Consider the following 24,701-nt stretch of genomic DNA (forward strand, 5'->3'; position numbering starts at 1 on the left):
GACGTTTCTACCATTAGGCAGGACTAGGCCGCCGCCTAGGGAGACAAAAGGGGGAGGGCGGCAAAAAGCATGTTTGGGAAATCCCCGAATGGCTGGACTTGGACCTCAATAGGGGGGAAATACAGCACACTTTGGAGAACGACAATGCCCTTTTCCGGTGCCCCTGGGAGTTGCTATCCTCCTTTGCCTGAAACGTTTATTTTCCCCAAAGCATTTACTAATTGCATTTATATTTCTGCAGACGGCATTTCTTTCAAATGCAGCCTGCAGTATGAAATCTAAAACGTGTTATTAAGCAAATAAGCACCCCTGATCCTGTTCAGTTGTGCAGGCCGGGGCCCTAGCAAATTGTCTTCAATTGCTAGAAGGGTACCCCATAAGAGCAGGCCTGCCATCAATCAGGCACCCTTATCAGCAATTGAAGGCAGGTTAGCCATTCTATTTGGAAAATGTGATAGGGGGAGAAAATCTGTCCAAGTATGGGCGCTTTTTTTTCACACATTACCAAAGATTGAAAGTTTTGATGGGATTTGGTAACTGGAGCAATAGAAGCTGCCACAGAGAGGGGGCCCTGCCTGCCCCTGACAGATGAGGCTTCAAGGCTGCTCAAACAAGGCAAAGAAAGCCAGAAGCCCCTCTGATGGACAACAAGCACTGACAAAGCCTGTGGGCTGTGTATAAAGCGAACCTGGAAAGGAGTCGTCTTTTTTATTTGTAACCTTATTACATTGCTGCAGCATTATTGTTGGAAGATAGTATTGTGTATGAATAGGATTGTAATACATTTAAGATTAAATAAAGCATGGGGTTGCTATCTGCAGACCAAGAAACAATTTGTAAGGCCAGTTGTGAATTATTTAAAAAAAATGGGCGTAGAGTACATAGCAAAACAAGAAGGATGAAGCAGGAGAGTCGCACGACGAGGCCAGTAGTGTGCAGAATAGGTCTGCGGGCAGGAGCCACGTCACCGCTTTCGGACAGTCACTGACTGGTTGGTATTGCCATGTCAGTGCATTGAATGCACGTTTATCTCATGCCGAAATGTTGCCATTTTTCGGTCCTTCCTGGGCCTACATTGTTGACCTCTGGGCTGCTATGGGCAACTGTCCACCTAAGTTCGACACCTGGGACTAGGATTTGCAGTGGGCAAGTATGAGCAAAATCAAGTGGGCCTGGTGTTCGCTATATCTACCTTTGGTGCCTACTTACCTAAGCGTTACAAGAAGGATAGCTACTTTCTTGTTAATTAGCTTTTTCCACCACAGAGTCTTGAGCAGAGGACCACATGAAATCTTCAGCTTCTCCTTTTGGGCGGGTCAATTAGGATATTTTTTTAGGGTCAAAGTTCCCTTGATTGAAGGAGGACAAGATGGCGGCTGCTACTGTTTCCTGAGATGGGAGGGCAGGGGTTCGGGCGGGCCCATTTCGCTTTACTAGCCAAGTCCCAACCTCTCCCCTTCTTCCCAAGGATGGAGCTGTGCTGTAACGCGGTTCACTCGGCCATGAGAGGGGTAGAGGGGTATAGCTTCAAGACCCAGCCAGGCCATCAGCAAACGTGTGCTGAATCCAGGCAGGTCTGTGTCCTCCTTTATCTCTCATCTCTAGTGCAGCTCAGTCCAATGCTGGCCTGTTTCTGATGCAGTATACCAAACGGGTTTCTTTTCTAGAAATAAAAAATAAAGTTGAGGGCAACGGCGCCCCAAGTATTTCGTTAAAGCCATCCACAGGCCTGATTCCAAGACTCCCTAGTCTGGACTCCACCTCATGCCACTTTCTTCCTCCGCCCTACATTTCCCATCTCCTTAAAATACTCTTGCAGGCTCTTTTTCAGCCCTCCCGCTCCCTTTGTCCTTGTTTCCACGTTTTTCTCTTCCTCCTCTTTTCTCCCTTTCAGCCTTTCTCATTTCGATCTCTGGGTCAAAGTCTGAAAATGAAAGATAGGTCTTGGTGCCTAAAAAAGAAATGGTCCTCTGAAAGCAGTCTCTCTTCCATCTTTCCTCCAAAAATCACAGAATTCTTCCCACGAGGGGTAAGTGGTCTCTAATGTACATGTCTCGGACAGAAACATTAGATGCTGCCATTGACTATATATAGTACAAGCTGGGCTGTTGGGTGACAGAGGCTTGCACATTTCTGATGTACAGTAGATTATTTTGTAACCACTGGACTAGTATTTGGCCTTCATGCTACACTTGGTTCGCATCAGAGCAAAACATGATTCTCTTGCTGACTGTGGCACCAAAGTACACCAAATGTGTGTGTGTGTATCTGTCAGACTACTGTGCTATAACTCTGGACATCTGAGGATGGCTCTAAATCACCCTCTTGTCCTCCTACCCAAGAAAAACATGAGCCATCGCTTTGTATATCTATCCTGTTAGTGTTTCAGTTGCAGTATATCTATTCTGTTACTGTATTTATTGCAGTACTTCTATTCCGTTCGGGTTTTTGTTGCAGTACATCTATTCCGTTAGTCTTTTTATTTCAGTACTTCTATTCCATTCGGGTTTTTGTTGCAGTAGGGGGAGGTTTGAGTGTGCTGCAGGAATGTATAATGTCAAAAATAAAATCCAAACTTTGTTTTATAGAAGAATGATTGAAAACATATCTAGGCACTGTAAAAAAAGAAATACATTTTGATGAAATGGGCCATTTTAAAATGGCATTGCGCCTAGCAGATCTGAGATGCATTCCAACACCTGTCAATTCTGAGCTGAGGCTCCTCAGCACATGGAATGTTGTCCTTTGTGTCAATCCTCAAGACTTTGACTGGAGCTTAGCGTCTGAAGTCAGACTAGGACCTGCAACCCTAGCCCACCTCGTCGCCTACATGGTATAAATGAAATATCATTTACATAGTTCACACATTACATGATCTCCTACCCCTACAGAAACAAGCAGTTGGGTAAGGCGGCCTCTTGGACTAATGTATTTTTTATCGTAAATCTGTGAAAAATCTGGGGCAAATGATTCAACATAGTTAATCGAGCATTCTCTCTTCCAATTTCTATAAAATAAGGACCATTGACTAAGGCTACTGGATAGTAGTATTATCTCCTGTTTATTGGGCTTTGAAGTCTGTAGAGGGTGCCATGGTCTTCATTAAGAGTGAAGGTGTCAGATGTTTACCCATGGGCCGCATAAGATGCTGTGATTGTGGGGCACACACATAACTGTATGCTGTCATGCTGGCGTAAGCTAGTCTATATATCTAATGCATTAATTCTGCTAGCCTGGATGACAGGGGGAGAGAGTGATGGTAGTACAAGGGAGGGGGCAGCATTTTTCAATTCTCGCCTAGGGCGGCAAAACACCTAGAAACGGCCCTGTCTGTGGCGGAAGTGTATATGGTGGGTAAGTGCTGGGTCTGAAGCTGGGCGTGCTGCTGCAGTCTGGGCAGTTAATCTGGAAGGTGTTTGATCGAAGCCTGTGTGCATTTTTGTCCTTTCCTTTGTGCAGGTGAGAAGATGTGTGTGTGTGTGGCGCTCTGGCTGTGTGTGTGACGCTCTGTCTGTGTGTGTGTGTGTGTGTGTGTGTGTGTAGCTCTGTGTGGATAGCTTTTGTCGGTGGCTCTATGTGTGGGTGGCTCTGTCTGTATGAGAGTGGCTCTGTGTAGGTGGCTCTATATGAATGGCTGTGGGTGGCTTTGTGTGTGTGGCTCTGTGTGGGCGTAAATGCAATAAGTCATGCATTTGCGAGCGATTAAGCTATTGGCATTGTAAACGCCATTTAACGATTAAGCTATTGGCAAAGTCAATGCCATTTATTTTTGATTACAAAAAAAAAATAACGAGCAATGCCAATAGCTCTACCTTTAATAATTCCGATACTATTGCATTGTAAATGCTTGTTAAAGTGGTGTATCTCTTTTAGGCGAAGATTTCTCCTGACAACATAGGAGGCAAGAGGGGCGGCCTCACCCAAAATAGACACTACACTGATTGCATCAAGTCACGGTCAGCCAAGTCAGGCCGAGGCCTACTGTTCTAATGTAACATCTTGGAACGCGGAGACATTTTTATTGGTTTATCCAGTGCCACATGTTCAACAGTGTTCAATGTTGAAGAGTAGTAAAACTTCGTGCTTGAAGAGAGTCCATGCTCACTGAAAGTAGTTAATCGTGAGCTCAATTTAATTCTACAGAACTTGGATGCAATTAATTTGCAGTGAATTACGGTAATCTAAGTTTTGAACAATTCTATTTATACATTTTTAAAAAGATTCTATTGATTACTTTAACCCCTTCGATGCTGATGACGAGCTCAGCTCGTTATCACCCACGGGTGGCGTGTGCTGATGACGAGCTGAGCTCGTCATGTATCGCGGTAATTTGTTAATTGCAGCACAGCGCAAAAATCGCCGCAGCAGCGATGCGGTTAACGCTACTCTTGGGGGTCACAGTAGATCACTATTAAACACATTTTGTTTTGTATGCGTCAGCTAAGCATTTAGTTAAATATGTGTATCAAGGTGCACAACAACACCATTTTTTTAAAGGACTGGGAGGAGCAAATATTGGTGGGAAACACTCCTACAAAAGTTTTGAAATGTATAGGATTGCAATACATGGTCGAAAATCTGATTAATACAATTTTTATTACACAGTTGTGTAGGGGCAACACATTTTTGACCATCTTCCCGAGGTTGACATACAGCAATGATTTTTTCAGTTGAATAAATACAAAAAGGTGGATGAATTAAGTAAAACATTGTTGACCAGCTAGCTTGGTCTTTAAAATACATTGTTTTTTTCACAAGAATATATACCTTATGCATGAAACCATTTACAATTATGTTTTAGTGTTAGATATTTTGGCTTCATCTTGTGACTTTGAAGGATCAGTTGAACAATTTCCTCGTGTCAGATCATGGTTGGTTGTTTCAATTAAAAAGTGCAAGAGCAATTGTTGAGTAGTAAAAATCCTACTTTAGCGTTTTAGATTACCAAAGGGATTGAGAGTTGAGCCATTTCAACAAGAGGACTTATTAAACTGAAGACAGCAATTTTATCAAACTCCACTGGCATGGTTATTAATCAAAGGAACTGAGAAATGAGCTTAAAAAAATAGAAGTCCAGCCTGAAACAAAGTTATAATTTCAGATGTAGTTCACGTTTTCATAGGGCTAAATCTCCAACCTTTTGAGTAATAATAGCCACTTATGTTAAACAAAAATCAACGCAAGCTACTATTACTAGTGTTGTAATAGTGACCACATATGGCAAGATTACATCACTGACAACTATGTCCAAGATTACCATGAGTGATCACCTCAGTGCATCAGTAAGGTGCCAGAAGTAATGTTAATAAAATGTGGAATGCCTATACTCAGGTAATAGATGCCAGCAACAGCTGCAGTGCACCCGGCACAAAAGTAATCATATTAGGAATAATTCTCTTGACGTGATTTATTACTAAACAATCACCTTCAAACATATTTTGTAAATTCATGCTACTTTTCTCCAAACATCAGTTATGCGTTCCGAAAACACATTTTCGTCATGGACTACACAATTTTGCCATACACACGTTAACTTAACGTAGCGAAAAGCTACAGTTTGGAAGGCGGTGAGGCACACATGATGCTATTGACTGGTAGCAGGAGAGCTACCAGTAGCTCACAAGCTGCCCATTTGAGAAGCCTGGGCTAAATATTCTAAACTGTCTAGCAAGGAACAAGCTGTAACTTAAGCAGGAAGACGAGGGGCGCTAGAGGGCGCACAAGCTAATGGCCGCACTTTTGTGAGGCTCTGGCTGCCTGGCCAGAATCATCCTTCAATGATCCGCTTCCCCTGCAGGTAAACGCCTGAAAATCGCACCGAGTCCTGCAACACCCGAGCTACACTGCCTGTCCAACTCCGGAGAGGATCCGAGGTCTGGAGCTCGAGTTATGGCGCTGTGAACGGGCACCGGGGTGTACTGCTGCGGAGGGCTGCTGGCCGGAACCGGGAGTTGTGCCACTTGCGGCCGCGGCTTCCCACGAGGCGGCTAGGCCTCGAAGTCGCGTACTACGGCGGGAGTGGCGGACGACCTGCGGACCGATCACCGGAGCCAAGCGGAGGTGAGTCACGCCCCCCCCTAGGGTCACTGCACGGAGGGGGGAGGCTGCTCCCCGCGCCGGCACCCTTACTACAGAGGCGGACTGCAGCGTGAGGGCTCACCTGATCCCAACGAGGGATCCTACGGACATCCCTATCGGCACTACTGGGCGCTTGGCGGACCCCCCCTCGGGACGCGCCGGTGCCGCTGCGGCGCAAACGTGGGATAGCCTGAGGGGACGACTGCGAGCGCAGTACAAGCTTGGTGGTGCCCCTGACTACAACCACGGAGTGGGCATATCCACGCGCACCTCGCTCCTCTGCCCATCATTAACCGGGGTGCCCCCGCCGTCGAGGCCTGCTGTGCTGCGCCCAAAGAGTTGAGGAACCGCCTGCCAGAGTGCATGCTCCTGACCGACCCTGCTCACAGGCCTGGAGTGAGTGGGTCTACGAGAGGCCTATCGGCCACTGTTGCTCCTGGCTCCTGACAGCCAAATTGAGGACGGCCGGAACGAGTGATCTACTTTTGCAGCGGGGGGGCTCGCTGCTCACTGGAACAACTGGGCGACGGCAACTGGGTCGCCATGGGCAAAAACGACGCCAGGCAACCCAAACTGTCTTTTGAACCCGCCACTGCAAAGAAACCGACGCGGGGCGCCGGAGGCTCCTCTGGATCGTCGGGCGCCGAGACACCTCCTGTCCCCATGGCACCTGAGTTGCGCCTGATCATTGAGGAGATGCGACAGGGCTTCGCTACTGTCGTGGATAAGGTGGATCGACTGTCCTCCAGGATGGATGGCATCGTCCAAAAAGTGGAGGTCCACGAAGAGCGGCTGTCGGAGGCAGAGCGACGCATTTCCACTACGGAGGACACTACCGCGACACATGAAACGCGCCTCAACCGCATGGATAATGTCCTCAGAGTGATAGCAGCGAAGAATGAGGAATTGGAGGCGAGAAGTAGACGCAATAACATCCGCGTCACGGGGGTTCCGGAGTCCACCAACACTGGACGCATGGAGGACTACGTTGAACGTATTTTGCTCACGGCGGTGGGCAGGGAGGCCTTCTCGAACCAATTCATTGTGGAGCGGGCGCACCGTTCTTTGGGCCCGACCCCCAAGCCGGGGGCTGCACCGCGGCCTATCATTGCCCGGTTACTTAACTACCGAGATAGGGACGTGGCACTACGTGCTGCTCGCACGCACCGGAATTTGTCCTGTGATGGTGTACAGTTCTCACTATACCCAGACTTCACGCCCATGGTGCAAGACCAAAGGAGGAAATTCCTGGATGTGAAAAAGAAGCTGAGGGATTTGCAGGTCGACTACGCACTTTTGTACCCGGCACGGCTCCGGGTGACCCATCAGGGCAAACAGCACTTCTTCACGAACCCGCAGCACGCCGAGGATTATGTTAAGAGACTCCGCACGGATAAAAGAGAAAGGCGAAATGAGGAGGAAGACGCAGCGGGAGGTGCTCCTGTCGAACAGGATGAATGATAAAGGTGACTTCATGTTGATTTAGCCTCTCGCACCCTGCCACATAGCTGGTGCAGGACCTGGGCACTACTGGTGATTTCCTTGGACTCTGTGCCTGGGAAGCTCTGGGGGGGTGATCCCCCCCACAGTGAGACATGCGTATTGGCCCTCCTGCACCACGGCCCATTGGCGAACTATTGCTCATGCTGGTGCGCACTACTCCACCGATAGATTAATGCTCGCCACACACGCGCTGCTGGCGCTACAGGTGACTATCTGGATGGCGGCCGACATTGTGGGGGCGCCTATGGACTTATGGTTGTCTTCTATAATTGGAGGGCTGCGGGCCAGGCATTGTTGTGATTCATCAAGGTTTATACTTGCAGGACTATCGCATGCCAGGCACCACCCCTTCTTCTCTGTCTTCCCCATATGGAATATGCGGGATGGGAGGGAAGTGTTGGGGTGCGTGGGCGTGTACCTCTGATGCCCCCAGGAGGGGATTCCCCACATGGTTTTCCTATGGTTATTGAGTATGGGGTTTGGGGCGGGGGGAGGGGTCGTAGTACTGGCAAGTTTGGGTTGCTTCAGTGGGTTGGGGGAGGACTTGGGGACAGGGGTTTATGTTGCTATGTTTGGAGAGACGAAGACTGTTCACTTGTTGGGATAGGAGTTGTTCAGGGAGAGAATGATTGTGCGGATGGCGGTCATGGCATGCGTGCTAGGATTGGACTTGCGTGTGGTGTCAGTTTGCTTGCTCGAATGAACCGACAGTACTTTACAACGAGATTATTGGTACATGTAACGGCCTCGCGGGGTGCCGAGGCACTCTGCGTTTATTGGTTACAGGGGTGTGATGGTCAGCACGGGTGATCCTGCATTGGAAAATATGTCTGTATTGTCCTGGAATGTTAGAGGCCTTAATGACCCGCGGAAATGCAGAAATGTACTGGGATATTTAGACAGGCATCAGGTGCAGATAGCCATGCTCCAGGAAACTCACCTTAATCCGCGACGCATCCCTCAGTTTGCAAATAGATGGGCGACTGTGAGGGAGTTTTCATCCTATTCCACCTATTCCAGGGGCACGGCCATTTTGATTCATAGAAAACTGGCGTTCCAGAAACTGGGGGTTCGGACAGATACGGAGGGGAGGTACGTGATCCTTTGGGGGAGGCTGGGTATGGATGTGGTCATGCTCATAAACTGCTACGCACCCAACATTGACACTCCTGGGTTCTTCCTGTCACTCTGGGGACATGCACTCGAAGTCGAGGCCACACACATAATATGGGGAGGGGACTTCAATCTCTCCATGCATCCGGGGGTGGACAGATCGGATGGTAGCGGGCAGTACAACACGAAAGCTAGAGATGCATTACGGGGCATACTGGCGGAAGCGGGATTATTAGATAGCTGGAGACGCTCACACCCAACGGCTCGGGAGGGCACCCACTTCACCACTCACGCGCGCTCATGGGCCAGGATCGATTACTGCTTCATCTCGCGGGGCCTAGCTGGCGGCGTCGTCAAGGTGCGGCATCTACCTCGTACATACTCGGACCACTGTCCCGTGTTGGTTGTCCTGGACTTCCCTGGCTATGCAAGAGTACGTCCACCGTGGCGGCTCTTCCCCTCGGCTCTCCTTGATCCGGTCTTTAAACAGGAGCTCGGAGAGGAAATTGAGGCCTTCTTCCCTAGGAATAAGGGGTCTGTTGATAAGGTCGAGACGATATGGGAAGCGTTCAAGGTTACTGTGCGAGGAATCACAATATCTAAGAGCTGCGGTGTGTTGAGGGAAATTGTGCGCACGCTAACGAGACTTGAAACGGAACTTAAGGCGCTGGAAGGGGAGATGGTTAGTAATCCCAGCCCTGACCTAGTGATGGCATTCAGAGCCAAATTATCAACATTTGAGGAGGAAGCAACCCGGGAAGCCAAATTCCGCGGCAGATACTGGACGGCTAGGCGGTATTGCGAGGGGGATAGGCCGGGAAAAGTCCTGGCAGCACTCACAAGACATCAACGGTTTGCTACGCACGTATTGGAAATCACTGATGGTACCGGCAAGACCTACCGGGACACTAAGGGGATACAGGACACCTTCCTGCAGCACTATAAGCGGCTGTATACCACACAGCAAAATGGGGAGGTGGAACTCGGTGGTTTCCTAGATGACATTGCACTGTGTTGGCTGAGCGATAGCGATAGGGCTTTTCTGGGATGTCCCTTTGAGATTGATGAAATCCGCGACGCGATCATGTCACTCAGCAATGGCAAAGCAGCTGGACTGGACGGCCTACCGGCTGAATTTTATAAATGCTACATTGACATAATGGCACCAGTACTGAAAGAGGTTTTTGAAGAATCATTGGAAGAGGGGGTACTGCCGGGCTCTATGAGGGAGGTGGCGATCACTTCACTGCTCAAGCCTGGGAAAGATCCGAAGGATACCGACGCCTATAGGCCCTTATCGCTGCTCAACTGCGATGCTAAGATTTTAGCAAAGGTGCTCGCGACCAGACTATCCCTACTTATGACTGCCCTTGTGCTGCCTGATCAATCTGGATTTGTCCCGGGGAGGGCTACGTCCCATAACCTCCGCACCCTGTTCTCCCTCATACCTACCATCTCGCCAGATCTGCCGGTCGCCGCTGTGTTCCTGGACGCCACCAAGGCGTTCGACTCGGTTGAATGGGGCTATCTACTGGCCATATTGGGAAGGATGGGCTTCCCCCGGATATTCATCGCCTGGGTGACGTTGCTTTATACCTCTCCAGTTGCTAGGGTCATTGTCAATGGTGTGCTATCGGCGCAGATGCCGATCACGAGAGGGACTCGACAGGGTTGCCCCTTGTCACCGCTGCTTTTTGCCCTGGCAATTGAACCCCTGGCTTGTAGGATCCGGCAGCTGCATAAGGCCAGCGCCTTTAATTGTAATCAGAGACAGATCGGCATATCCCTCTATGCGGACGACGTTACTCTGTACGTGCGTCACCCACGAGACCACCTCAACCCACTCCTGAGAGAATTTGTCTTGTTTGGAGGCATCTCCGGAGTACACATCAATTGGACTAAGTCGCAGTTCTTCCCCCTTACACCTGCGGTGACCCAGTTCCCGCTTGATTACCCGTTGGAGTGGTGCAATACGGACTTGAAATACTTGGGGATAGTAGTGTCCCTTACTAAGGAAGACACGGTCCGACTGAACTATGGGGTGGCCATATCCAAACTGGCTGATAATGTAACACGCTGGTTAGCCCTCCCGCTGTCGATGGCGGGTAGAGCGTCCCTGATAAAAATGGTCGTCCTTCCACGTTTCCTTTACCTCTTTCAAAACATACCGTATTACCCAGGAACCTATTTCTTTAAAAGACTCCGGTCTGAACTGCTTCGCCTCTTCTGGGGCGGTAAACAACCACGCCTCAGCTGGAAAGTGTTGACGCAACCTTATAGCAGGGGCGGGTTCGACGTACCAGACCTGGAGGTGTATTACCTCAGTGCCCAGGCTCAGCATGCCTACTACTGGATCAACCCCACTCCCTTTATGCCTCAGGTTGCAGCTGAGGATTGGATAGTCCACCCGCTGCCGCTCAATGGCATGTTGCTGGGCCTGGTTGGTGACATCGAGACACCTGCCACCACCGTTACCTGCACCATGGACGCGTGGCGTAGAGTGACCCGTCTACTGGCAGCCCCAATGCTTTACTCACCGGCGCTCCCCCTCTCGTATCATCCTAAATTGTCACTCCTAACGGAACGTGGCTTTCATTCCATGTGCAGCCGCATTCAACTTCATACCTGGGGGGATCTGTTTCAGGAGAAACAGTTCCGTACAAAAGAACAGTTCTTCCGGGCTACTCCCCCGACGCCAATGGAGGTGTTTTATTACATCCGACTCCGTCAGGGTATGAGGGAGATAATTCCTAGCTATCCGGAGGAACCGGGCACGGTCTTGCCGCTGCACGTTATGCTCGTGTCGGACGGCAGGCACTTGGTGTCGAAACTATATTCAGCCATCCGGGAACAATGCCCCCCCGTTCTGTCCAAGGCACGGACTGCCTGGGACTCTGACTTACCCGCTGCACTCACTGACGAGCAGTGGGACTACTGCTGCTCGGTGACTGCCAGAGTTTCCTCTAGCTGCAGACTGAAAATAATCCACTATAAATTCATACAGAGGTATTATTATACCCCAGTCAGAAAACTGCGGTTTCAACTCTCGGATGACGACAGGTGTGCTAGATGCCGGGCGGTGGGAGCAGGATTCCTCCATCTGGCCTGGGAATGTGGAGCAATACAGGACTACTGGGAGCAGGTGCATGCTGCGCTACAGGTGATGATCGATGGCCCTCTTCCCATTGACCCGGTAGTGATGCTGCTGGGATTTACCAAACACGTTCCCAGGGCGGATCGCAAGTTTGTCGATCTGGCACTTCTACTCGCGAAACGGAGAATTGCTTGCAGATGGGGGAGGGGGAGGGCACCAAAATTTAAGGAGTGGCTGGACGACCTCACGTACTGCCAGGACCAACACAGCGTTTATGCGGACTTGATGCCTGCCCGCTGTCGACCCACCGACTTTTGGTCCCCCTTGCGGACCTACTGGCTGTCTCAAGCGGCCCATGGCGACTCCTCTGGAGATGACGAGCCGGTACCAGGCCTGTGAGCGCTCGCATACACTATACGCTTCACCCACCGTGGTACACTCCACACTTTGACGCTGGACTGAACCCGCAATACTCCTCCTTTCATTGTCCTCCCATAGACAACACTCTGGGGTTCGGAGCGAGGCCACACACACTTAGCTCACAACTGACATACTGCTATGCTGGGTGACATGGCTGGACCCTGGTTGGGGTTGGGGAGACCACGGGCGGGTGCGACTCGGAACTGATCTCCTCCCCGCCGGTGGCGATGCATGATTGCGGTGATGGGATGGCCCCCCCCCCTGGTTGCTTTTTTTTCTTTTTTTCCTGTATTTTCCTTCTGATGCTCGCCCAGTGAGGCTGGTTTACCGATGGACACAGGCATAGTAGCTAACTGCTCCAGGACATTGAAGGAATGTATGTATGTTGCCCCTTGCCTTTTGTAATTGCTGTTCACCCGCCAAATGTACCGTAATTGCTACTGTATTGGATTATTGATGATGTCACTGTCATGACTTTCTGATGCACATGGTTACTAATAAAAAGGTTTAAAAAAAAAAACTTAAGCAGGAAGACGTCATTTTTTTTTAGAGATATGCAAACCATTCAAAAATATCGTTCTAGTGAACCAGTCAGAACCATGTTATGCAAGATGTAAACTTGTCTAGACAACTGAAACTCAATGTCAAAACAAGTGGTGATCCTCATGAGAGATCACAATTGATAGTACTCCCTTACTTGTGAAAGGATGGCTCAGCTTCACTAAGTACTATTATGTTGGTCATGTTATTTTAGGACAGATGGTTAACCACTAGTTTAATTCCATCTGATGTTGACCCATTAGGCTTTTGGGGTGTAGCATAATTGATATGTTGGGATACTCTTGGGAGGATGCTCACTACAAGACTGCATAATTCATGCCAAAGTATGTGGCTAAGAAAGGGTTTGACAGTCTTGGTTGGGAGGACAAGGGTACATTTGGAATGATTTTAAAAACAGGCAGAGCATATCCAATATCACTTGCATCTTTGGGTGGCAGTGGAGTGCATGAGATAATTGATGTATATAAGAATATATCTGAAAACAATGTGAATTGGGTTGAGAAATGTATGCAATAGACCATGGTTAACGATTCAGCAATACCAATTTTATATAAAATGTACAATTAACTATCAGCTCACAGTTGCAAGCACATCCTCAACAGTTGAAAATGGAAGGAGTCATTGAGCAAGTCAATTCCTCCGCATGTGTTTTTCACACAGTTGAAGCAACAACAACAACAACAAAAACTGGAGAGACGTGGTTGAGTCGTCATCCTTTGTTAAAAACATTCTGGTTGACTGCAGTCATTTACCCAAGAACTTAGAAATATGTTCACAGTTGGGAAATGCTCAATTCTTTTCCACCATCGACCTGAGCTCAGCATATCACTAGGCCGAGTTTTGAAAATAATCAAGATCTTTAACTACTATATATGCACATTTTGGAGTATAACGATATCTAAATATACTTTTGGGTTACCACCAGCAGCTTCTGTATTCCAAAAGTTGGCGTGTAATCTTTTTCAAGGTGTGAGTGCGGTACATGCCTACCATGATGATCTATTCATCCCTGAAGGTTAGAAAAAACATGACTGTCACAGATCAAGTGTTTGGAGTGCTGGGAAAGCATGGAATGACTCATGCTGGAAAAGTGCAAATTCCTGAATGAACAAGTTGAGTATTGGGAACCCTTAACTTCTGAGGGGTATCAAGCTCAAATGAGACCTGGCTATGGCCATTACAGATGTGCCGCCACCTTTTAATGTGGAGAAAGCCTGGGCCTTTCTTGGATTAAGTGAATATTAATCTACATTTGTGGACGGGTGTGCAGGCGTTACTGAACCTTTAAAAAGATTACTACAAAAAAGGGCAGCTTTTTAGGTCTCGCCTTTTCCATTGGAAAATGGCGAGAATTCAAGTGCTCGATCCACTAGTCAAACCATTGCAGTTTCGACTGCAGTTTCTTCACAGTGCATGTGAAAAGCAGGAGAATCACGTGACCACAAGCCTCTCGTGAACGAGCCCAGCCAGCCCATTTCCCCACAGGCTTCCCCATTGCATCACCACATCAAAGCCAGCCATCTGTTTCCCCAGCGTGGTGCCGCCAGCAGCTTCACTTCAGGCATCCACTCGCCCCGCCCCCTACTTCACACTTCTCATGGTCACCAGGCTGTGTTTCGCATTCCCCCCCCTCCTCCCCACTATCATTCTGCTATGCAGATCGTTTCTTAATTCTAAGAATAATAAGCGCAAACTCGACCAACGTAATTGGAGTGCTTCACTTGTCCTAAAATGCCGTGTTGTCTGTCCCTCGAGCTTGCCGTTTTTTTCCTCCGGGTATCCTCCCTTGTTATAGTAGTGTAGCCACGTGTCTCTTCTTTGAGCAACTTCCGGGCCAGATCACATACATTTGGCACTGGTGCAAAAAATAGCGCACATGCTTGTTTGCACCCCTTAGCTGCTTATGTTATATAAATTGGAGCAAACGCACTCTGCAGTCCATATTACATAAAGGCTCCTCCTCACCTTTCGCCGTTCTGGGTTCTCCATCCCCAACGTAACCTCACCCCTCCTCTTTTCGCCGTTCCATCTTTGCTCTGCCTCCATTTGCCCTTTCTCTGCCCTCTGCCTCTCCTTCCCCTCCAGTCCACTCCACCTCAGTCTCTCCTTTCACGTATCCTAAGCCCACCTCCTCTGTTTTTTTCCTAAAACCCCAGCGTGCGCTCGGCCTCATGCCAGCATTTCTCCTCCCCTAATTATTCACTGCACGGCCGGCCAGCACATCAAAGGCTGCTGCTCTCCGTGCGTCTCGTCACCCGTCCTCCCTTGTAATTATTTACTTCACTTTAGTTTAACAGTTCTTCTTCCTCATCTCTGGTACACACAGTTGAGTTTCATTGACCTTTTTTCCTCTTAAACATTAGTATAGCGAGAACAATCCCAGTGATTTTCAAAATGTGGGCACTTAATGTTTTGTTCTCGTCAAAATCCCAATGTGTTTTTAGCTTTTACTGATCTAACAGTTGCTTGTTTTAGCTATAAAGCCAATAAAATGGGCTATCGTTGTAATAATTCCTGTTCTTTACATTATGCCACGGTTTTGGATTTGAGGTTTTCTACAGTGTGGTCCGTCGCATCTAGATGCCAGAACACTTAGTTTACAAAGTTGTTTAACAAAAAAGTATAAGCAAAGTATAAAATCAGAGCCACACCAGTTATATTTACATTAAATTAATATTCTAGAACCCAGTTTATTGAACTTGGTGTATACCTTCATGTTTTAGTGAAGGAGGAAAGTGTTTTTTAAAGGTCTCGTGCTTTTCTTCCAATAGTTAATTAGTTTTTGTTTGATCTTGGGTTATATAATCAAGAACATTTCAGGAGTTAGATTATCCCTTTTAATGAAGGCAGGACACGCAACGCCACTCATCAACGCCACGCCACTCATCAACGCCACGCCACTCATCAACGCAACGCCACTCACACACGCAAATACACTCACACACGCAAATACACTCACACCCACGCAGTGCCACTTTTACCCACACAGCACCACTTTCAGACACACAACGCCAATCACACCCACGCAACGCCACTCACACATGCAACGCCACTCACACACGCAACGCCACTCACAGGCACTCACACCCACGCAGTGCCACTTTCACCCACACTGTGCAGTGCACAATAGGTCTCGCAGTAGGAAAGTTGAAGCTATTGGTTTTGTAAATGACAAAGCCCTTTATGTTTTTAAAATGAACAAAAATAAAAGGCATTGCTATTTGCAATTGTAATAGCTCCAACTTTCCTACTGCGAGACCTATTGGCAACGCCAGTGCTTGTTTCCTTGGGGATTGAATGAACGTGGAGCATTTGACAAACTAAAAAGTTAGCAGATTCTGCTGCAGCTTTAAAAAATACATATGAAGATGGGGGGAGAATGCTTAGTTACAGTAAATTCCAGCACTATTGAAATGGGGGCAGTTTTGAGCCAAAGAGTAGAAATAAGTCACAGTGGCCTTTGCCTCAAGGAGTCAAAGTAATACTAAACTGCACTACAACACCACAGAGCGTGAAGCACTGGCTTTTGTTTGGGCAGCAGAACATTTTGGAACATATATCTGGGGAACAAGATTCTTGTTGTGTTCTGATTATAAACCACTTCAGTATCTACTGAGAGAGAGGCGTGGGGGCCTGGCATCTCTGAGATTACTGACTCAACAACATGAGTTTAATTTTGAGGTGGTGTGTGTTTTGGAGGAAAGACTGGGTGAGGGCTGATCTTTGGTTTAGATTTCTTATTGATAATGAGGATAAAGGGGATAATTTGGAAGATGTAATTATATGTATAGTGAGAGTTATTGGGTGTTGTGGGAAACGAACACTATCTAGCCACCGAAGACTGGAATGCGTCCTCTTTCTGATATGGTCTCAGCCCAGATATTTTTTTTAAGTGATGGGTTGGCCTTTGCATCAATTTAGATGGGTAGTTGAAGGGATAAATGAAAGATGTTCGTAGATTCAAGAGGAGTTCAGCCTGGTGGGTAGCCATGTATTAAGAGGGAGAATATTGTTCTTTTGACTTGCAGGATAAATTGTAACATTTGACTCATTTTGGCCTTCAAGGAATGACAGCAACTAAGAGAAAGCTGTGTGAATATTATAGGTGAGCAGCTATACATAATGCTGTAGATTTACAAACAGCATCTGAACACATTTGTCAGAGTACCAACTAATTGGTTTCAAGGAATTCACAACTGGTAGGTCTCGAGTTTCCAGAAGACGCTTGGAAAAAAAAGGCAATGTATTTGGTGGGTCTTGTTCTACGTTACCACCAGGGCTCGAGTCGGGGTACCACGCGGGTGGACGGCGTCCCCTCACTTATTTTACCAGGAGCTCGATAACTGGAGCAAATGGAGCCACACATTCACTCTTTGGCCTCTCTGGGGCAAGATCGGAGCCCATTCAAAACGCTGCTCACGCGCTGGCTTCTCTGATGCAATCTTATCTAAGGGGTGAGCGAGGGGAGGCAATGAGTCTGATGGTGCAAGCCACCTTGTGACGCCACTTCCTGTTGTGACGTCAGCGTCCCCCCACTTATTTTTTTAAGACTTGTTCCCTGATTACCACATGGCAATAAGTTTATTCTTGTGTTAGTTCTTTATCATTCAAAAGGGTGCATTTTTACTTTGTGAAAAATGTCAAAATATGAGTGGTTATTGGCTTTTTTGGAAAGTCAGCCACGGGTTTTGGTGTCTGATAATGGAATAAAGATCACCCCACATTCAACCACTGGTGTGTGCATTTCAATATTTGAATGGTCCCGTTTCCAAATTAGTCCTTAAATACTATCAGGATTGGATAGTTAGGAGAGCCTGATAGATTTGCAAGTTGTCGAGGACAGAGTTGCCGAGCCTGAAGGGAAGAGTAATGTAAAATAAGATTCATCACACTAAGGACCTGGACTTTAAAGCGGGTGATGTGGTGAAGATTCTTAAGCCATATAGAGGGAGCAATATGGAGACCAATTTTTTTTATGTTGCTAGTGTGGTTACAGTAAGGGATCAGTCAAACTGCAGAATGATTATTGGTGGAGCATGGAGAGGAGCAAAGTGTAGTTGAAAGAATAGTGGGGGAATGCTAATTAGTAACAATATGCCTTTCAAATCGAGTTAAGATCAATTGAGTAAAAAAAGTGGTGCAGTTTTAGTTCATATGTGGAAAGTTAATATCCTGGTAACAAAAAATGTCACAAGAATCAGATATTTCAAGTGTTTCTGTTAGTTATTACTCTGATGCACTCCACTAATTATAATGATGCTCACCTTCTTGATGTTCGAGTTGCTTCAGGTAATAGGAGAAATACTGGTTGAGAGGCCGGAATGTTTAAAAAGAAAAAATTATGTTCGGTATTTAAAGTATAATTTGTGGTATTTGTATGCAGTGTTTTTCTATCCATCTATGTTATGCAAACATCGTTTCGTAATAAGGGAAAAGTATTGCGTTTTGTTGGGCGTCTCGATGTTATATGAATGGTCGTGTGGGAGAATAGTTTAGGAATGAGTTGGAGCCGTAAATATGGATATTTGTTTAGTTGGGGCTTATGCCTTATCAAATAAATATTAACCATACAACTTGCGGACCGAGATTTCGAGGTAATACTGCATTTGCTCTGTTACTGATAAAGGAATACTAAGTTTTTGGAATGAAGCTGCTGCACGGGGTGTGCTTAACACCCCTCAAATTTCACTTTTCTTTCACCAAAGTTTTAGAAGATTTCCACTAATTTTCCAGAGAAATGAACCTCTAGACACAAACAGAAGTCGACTAGGAAGTCAAAGTACACATAAAACCACGCATGTGAATAAAAGCACGTCTGGAAGGCCCAATGACGTGTTACAGCCAATAGAAACAAATTAAACAGAAAATGTGCAAAGTACCTGGGTTTGAAATTACCATTAACTGGCAGGAGGAAATAATGAGTATGATTCATATTGAATCTCCACACTGCATTGTTTGTTGCCTTGTGCTAGTCTAGTCTACATTTGCAGGGGGGGGGGCAAATAACGTACACTTGAATACATCAATCAAGTTCATATTCAAGTTAGGATTTCTGTTTTACTATAACTAGACAAAACAAATGAGAAAAGGCAAAAGCTTGTGGCGGCTTCTATGGTTCTGGGATGTACAACACAGAGCCACGTGGGATCGATTACTCAAGCGCACGATGGCCACATGACTCTACGTCTGTATAAACAACACGCTTGTAGAGAGCACCCGTGATCACTGACAAGGTAAACATAATCCCTCCTCCTTACAACAGTCAGTTAATTCTTACGCATCGAATGTTTGTTCTATTCCCTGATCAAAGAAAAACAATTATACCTGACGTTTAAGAGATCGCAAGCTCACGTGAAGTTTACGAAACAAAAGCAGCTTTCCAAATCAACATGCTTTTTATAACTTAATTAACCCACGTGATCATACACGTGTTTTTCCATACAAAGCCAAATGTAAAAATATATTCACTTTGAAAACGTCCGTAGATGCTGGCACTATCTATTTAAAAACATTTGCCAAACCACCGATACTATTTCAGAAAATGTTTCGTGCATAAATGAAATTACCCCTAGTTGTCCTACATAATTGTCCTGCTACTCAATGACATGCTCTTCGCCTTTAAGGTCATTTTTTGTTGTTGTTGCAGTAAATCACTCTACTTAGCATTAACCTGTAGGTAGAGGTAGTTTCCAAAAAAGCATTTCGTTTGCTCAAGGTACAACAGCAGCGATCACACTACGAGGACCAAACACTGAGAGAAAGAGGGGCGCACCCGTGACTCACCTTCTTTCGCTGAAGTGCTTCGAAGGTCTCCAGACTTCTGGAAAGTGATCCTTGCATATGGACTCAGGTCCTCTGTGGAGCTGACCGCGCAGGGCGGCCCAGAGGTCTTGTGGTGCAGAGGGGACTCACTGCCCAGGTCCAAGTCTATGTAATTCAGGGGGGTGTCCCCAGGAGGATCCTTGGGTATGCTCACGTTCTCGAAGGAGGATGAGCTGTGGCGCTTGCCATCCTCGGCGCAGGGCAGTGGGGCTGGTGCGCGGGCAGTACTGGGGGTGCTGGAGAAAGTTTCAGAGCTGTGCCGCCGCCGACCCTGCGGGTCCACCCGTACCACCCTGGCGTTGCCGGGGCTCAAGCTGACCCTGGTGAAAGCGCTGAGGCCAGAGCCCTGGCCTGGCAGCGGGGCAGGAGCGGGGAGACCTGGATGGTCCTGGAGGGCTGCAGGTTTGGGAAAGAGAAGGTTCTCTGAACATCTTCCGAAAGCCACATCGGCATAAGTGCTGTGCGCCCGGCCTGCGGATAGTCCATCGTTGCAACTCGGTACTCTAGAAGGCTCCACAAAGCTCCTGTTTGTGCGACCTGACAGCGCCTCGGTGCAGCAGGTGGAGTGGACCCTTGCTGGCTCTGCATAGTTGCTGCGTGCGCTGCCAAGGCTCGTCGGAATCTCCGCATAGTTGTCATTGTGTAGCACAGAGACCAGCGGGGCGATCTTTTGCACCCTAGCTACAGGCGGTCTCCCCATGTAGGTGCTGCAGCTCGCTCTCTTTGCTCTAGCTTCGGCTGCTCCAGCACTCGGACTCTTGGGAGCGGAAGGAATCTCTGCGTAAGGAATCTCTGCGTAGTTTCCATTAGCTTGCTGCCTGGATTCAGAAGATACCTCCGCATAGGAACTGAAATTTATCATGCAGGAAGGGGGGACCTCACGAGTGATCTTGTTGCTCGACATCCTTGAATCAGATGGAATGCCACTGAATTTGCTAATACTTTGCTCCTTTCCATAGTTGCACTCGTTCCCAGTCCTGGATTCAGTTGCATTCTCCACGCGATTGCCAATGACTTGTACCCTGGATGCAGGAGACATTTCCAGGTGAATACTGTTAATCCTCGATTCTGCAGAGACCCCGGCATGCTTCCTAATACTTTCCACTCTGGAAGCAGAAGGCATCTCAACATAGTTGATATTCTCAGTTCTTGAATCAGGAGATCTTTCCCCGCAGTTGTTACTTCTTAACTGTTCAAAAATTCCGCCAGATCTTCCATTAACTTGCACCCTGGAGGAAGCAGATACCTCCACAAATTTGACGTCATTCCGTGTCCTCGATTCAGACGAGATAATACTTTGTGTCTTGGAGGTAGCAGGCATCTCCACATAGTCTCCATCACTCTCTATCCTTGAATCAGAGCTTTCCACACAGTTGCCAATAACTTGGACTCTAGAAGCAGGAGACCTCTGCACATAGTTCTTAAGTGCTAAATCTACGGAAATCCCACATTTAGTAGAAATATGCGATTTTGAGGTAGGAGGCATCTCCACGTAGTTGTTCTCAGCCCTTGACTCTGACGAGTTGGCCCAAAAGTTGCTAACAGGCTGCGTCCGTGAGGTAGGGAGCATCTCCCCGCAGCTGTCACTCCCAGTCCTCCCTGGCGAGGAGAGCCCCCCACGGTTAATACTTGGTACCCTGGAGGTAGGTGGCATCTGCACACAGTTCCCAGTCTCACTTATTGATTCAGCAGATAAGGCCCCATAAATGTCAACAGTTTGCGCCCCAGAGGTAGTAAGTACCCGAGCACTGTCCGAAGTGACGGTGCCTGGCTGCATGCACATGTAATCCCTGCCCAGCCGGGCCCCCAGGTCCATATTCATGTACTCAGATAAGTTCTCTCGCTGAGGAATGATGCGTCCTTCAATGTAGGGGGGCGAGCAGAGGGAGTTGGAGCTGCTGAAGTCTATGTTGACATATTCGCCGGGGCTCTTGGGTTCAGGAGGCTCGCGGACACGGGGCAGGGTGCTGGCTTTGTCCAAGGAGAGGCGGGTGGGCCTGGGCAGGCGGGTGGCTGTCTGCGCTGGAGGGTCTGGCTTGCTTGTTTGGTCCTGGCCACCCAGGCTGTCGCTGCTGGCGGAGGACGACGAGTCCTCGCCGCCGGGGTTGTGCAGATGCTTGAAAGAGCGCGGCAGGGAGTAGTAGGCGCAGGCGGGCTGAGGGGCCACCTCTGCTGGCAAGTAGCCGTCTGGCGGCGTGCTGGTGCTAGAGCCGCTGGCCGGACTCATGTTCATATAGTCCCCGCAGGGTAGCTTGCCATCGCCGCTCTCCAAGGACAGTCGGGCACCGCAGCCATCGGGGGAGCAACTGTCACTCGGAGACATCATCATGTAGCCGCTAGGGTCGGTGCGGGGCCGGCGAGGTCGCAGGATCTGTTGTGGGGAAGACACGCTGGTGGGGCTCATGGGCATATAATCGCCCGGCCGGGCGGGCGCCACCCCTGGGCTCATGGGCATGTAGCCGTCATCCTGCGGCTGCTCCGCGGGGTAGCAGTGCGGGGGCAGGAAGGCAGGCAGCCGGCAGGGGTGCGCCATGGCAGTGTAGTCCTCGGTGCAGGCCGGGCAAGGGGGTCGTTGTTGGCCAGCGGGGGGCGGCGGGGAGGTGCCGGTGGAGTGTGTCCGCTTCCTGAAGCTTGGATCTTGGGCTGGCGGGGGCCGGCGGAGCTGCGGGACCCCGCGCCCCATGCAGATGTAGGCCAGCCCGTCGGCGGGCGGAGTGTGGCCGGGGGAGTCCGGAGTCACGCTGCGGAAGGAGCCCCTGAAGTCGCTGGGGCTGGATCCGTACTCGTCCGACGAGATGAAGCCGCCGTCACTGGGGGAGCCGGACACCGAGGCGCTGGAGCGCCGGGGGCAGAGCCCGTCAGACGTGGAGCCGTGGCCGCTGGTGCTGCTGGAGGACAGGCTGGCTGGACTGGCGGCGGCCGAGGGCGAGCAGCGGCAGGCCGAGGCCGGGATGGAGCGGCTGTGGCTGAGCGGCGGGTGCAGGCGCTGCGGCCGCGGGCAGCACGAGGCCGACGAGTGCGCCCGACCGGGGCTTGCCGGGCTGCCATCCCCCGAGGGCGGCCGGCTGCCCTCGCCGTCACTGGAGGCGCGCACGCGGAACGGGCCGGGCTTCACCTGGCGGCTCAGGCCGGCCTGGCTGGGGGGCGGCTGCGGGCGGCGCACGGGCACCGAGATGGGGTTGGAGCAGAGCTTGGCGCTCTGGCTCTTGCTGCGCGGCCGGAACTCCTCGCTCAGCGCCCGCATGGCCTCCAGGATGGTCTCGTGCATGCTCTGCGCCACCACCGCGTCGTCCACCTGCATCCAGAGCTCGCCGGGGCCCGTGGCTGCAGAGCGCCCCAGCTCCACGAAGAAGAAGCCCTCGGAGTGGCCGCAGCGACGGATGTTCATGAGCTGCAGCACCAGCGCCGCCGCCTCGGCGTGCAGCTTCACCAGGCTGAGGGTGCGCGGGCCCAGGCACAGCCGGTACACGCCCGTCAGGTTGCGGCTCTGCCCCAGCCCCTTGGGCTTCAGGATCACCTGCCACACCTCGCGGAAGGCCGGGCCGCCCGTTGAAAAGGCCGAGCGGTGTTCAGGCTCGGGGCTGTCGGCTCGCAGCTCCTGCAGCAGGCTGCGGTACCAGCCCTCCTGCTCCTGCGGGCTCTCGGCGACCAGAGAGAAGCACTCCTCGCGGGTGTAGAGCGCCAAGAGGTGCTTGTGCTTGGCGTCGGCGCGCTTGTGGATGTTGAGACAGCCATCCAGGCGGATGCAGCGCTTCGGGGCGGCCGCCTTGTGCCTCCACTTCTTCTCGCTCTCGTAGTATTCCAGGCGGGCGGGCCCGGCGGCGCTGGAGCCCCGCAGCACGAAGAAGCGCTTGTGCATGCTCTTCGGCTTGCGGAGGTAGCCCACCCTCCGCACGTCCGAGAAGCCGCTGCCGCCGATGTCCGAGGGCGGTATTGGCTCCGGGGGGCTAGCCATGCTGCTGGAAGCGGTGCTCGGGAGGCAGGCTGTGCTACTGCTCCAGAGGGAGCCTCATCCCGCCACAGGGGCGCTCTTCCTGCCCCGCACCAAAGGGGGCGGCCCCTGCACTGCTCCTCAGGTGAAGGGTATAAATAGAGGAATAAATAAAGGTGCATGCAAGGAGAAGCGGCGCCTGTGTAAATATCAGCTGAAGCGGCTTCTTCTCCGCCGTGCAGCGCCAAAACAAACGGCGGTGCAGGGCGCACGCTAGTCCGGCCCGTCTCCAGCCGCCGCCGCTGCCAGCAGCAGCGACCGCCTCGGCCGCTCCACGGCAACAACACGTGACTGGGCGACGGAAGCAGCGCGTGCGGCCGCCAGGGGGAGGCACCCTAACATGCTGCTGCCAGCCGTGGCGTTCCAATCCACCTACGCACTCTTCTCGCCTCCTGCTGCCACGGCCTGCCATAGGCTGAGGCAGGCCAACCCCGTTACTTTCGCCACACCCTCCTTTGAAGCGATCGTTTTTTTTCCTACTCAAGGTTTTTGACAGGCTAGGTTGAAGGGTGGAAGCGGTGTAGTAAAAAAAAAAAAAAAGAGATCAAAAAAACACAGACGCCATTCAGCGGCGTGTTATTTATAAAGCGAAGGCTCGGAGTCTCTGCTGTGAGGAACCCTGTAGTAAGGGAGGTGTTCCGGCCTCCGTGTGCTCGGGGGTGCCTAGTAAATCTTTACTTGTTATGTGTACCCTGGTCTCCTTATTTTACTCTCCTGGGCATTTGAAATACTGTCAGACTGGTACATGCCTCCGGGATTGTCTCTGCATATCTTCCTGAAGCCAACCAAGATTAGTACTTGGACAATTGCACAAGTTCTTCTCGGAAAAACCGTACCTGTCCATCCCAATTTTTTTCTTCATTTTGTTGACGATAAATGCAAAGACTGCACTCAAAGCATCGCATTAAAATAGGTGTCCGCGTTCCTCAATAAGCACTGTATCCAATTAGCCTAATTCGGGCTGTTTAAATAGTGACGGACCAGTATAAACCTGCTTGATCTTCAGAATCAGCTAAAGAAGAATGAATCAACCAGTGGTTAATTTGAGCTGGTGACCTCAGGTGGGGCCCTACTAGGGCCGGTTCTAGGATTTTTAGGGCCCTGGACAGAAAGGGAATG

The 24,701-nt window shown here is 49.7% G+C and overlaps 1 protein-coding gene across 1 annotated transcript in view; it reads right to left on the reverse strand.

The window, feature by feature from the left end:
• IRS1 (insulin receptor substrate 1) overlaps window positions 1–23,869 on the reverse strand; it is a 133,168-nt gene extending 109,299 nt beyond the window's left edge. The window contains exon 1 of the mRNA XM_086943882.1: window positions 19,553–23,869. Coding sequence (XP_086800008.1) covers window positions 19,553–23,546 — 3,994 coding nt within the window. The 5' untranslated portion in view covers window positions 23,547–23,869. The remainder of the gene's footprint in view (window positions 1–19,552) is intronic.
• Between the last annotated feature and the right edge of the window lie 832 nt (window positions 23,870–24,701).

This window comes from Lissotriton vulgaris, chromosome 11 (assembly GCF_964263255.1).
Source record: "Lissotriton vulgaris chromosome 11, aLisVul1.2, whole genome shotgun sequence".
NCBI lineage: Eukaryota > Metazoa > Chordata > Amphibia > Caudata > Salamandridae > Lissotriton > Lissotriton vulgaris.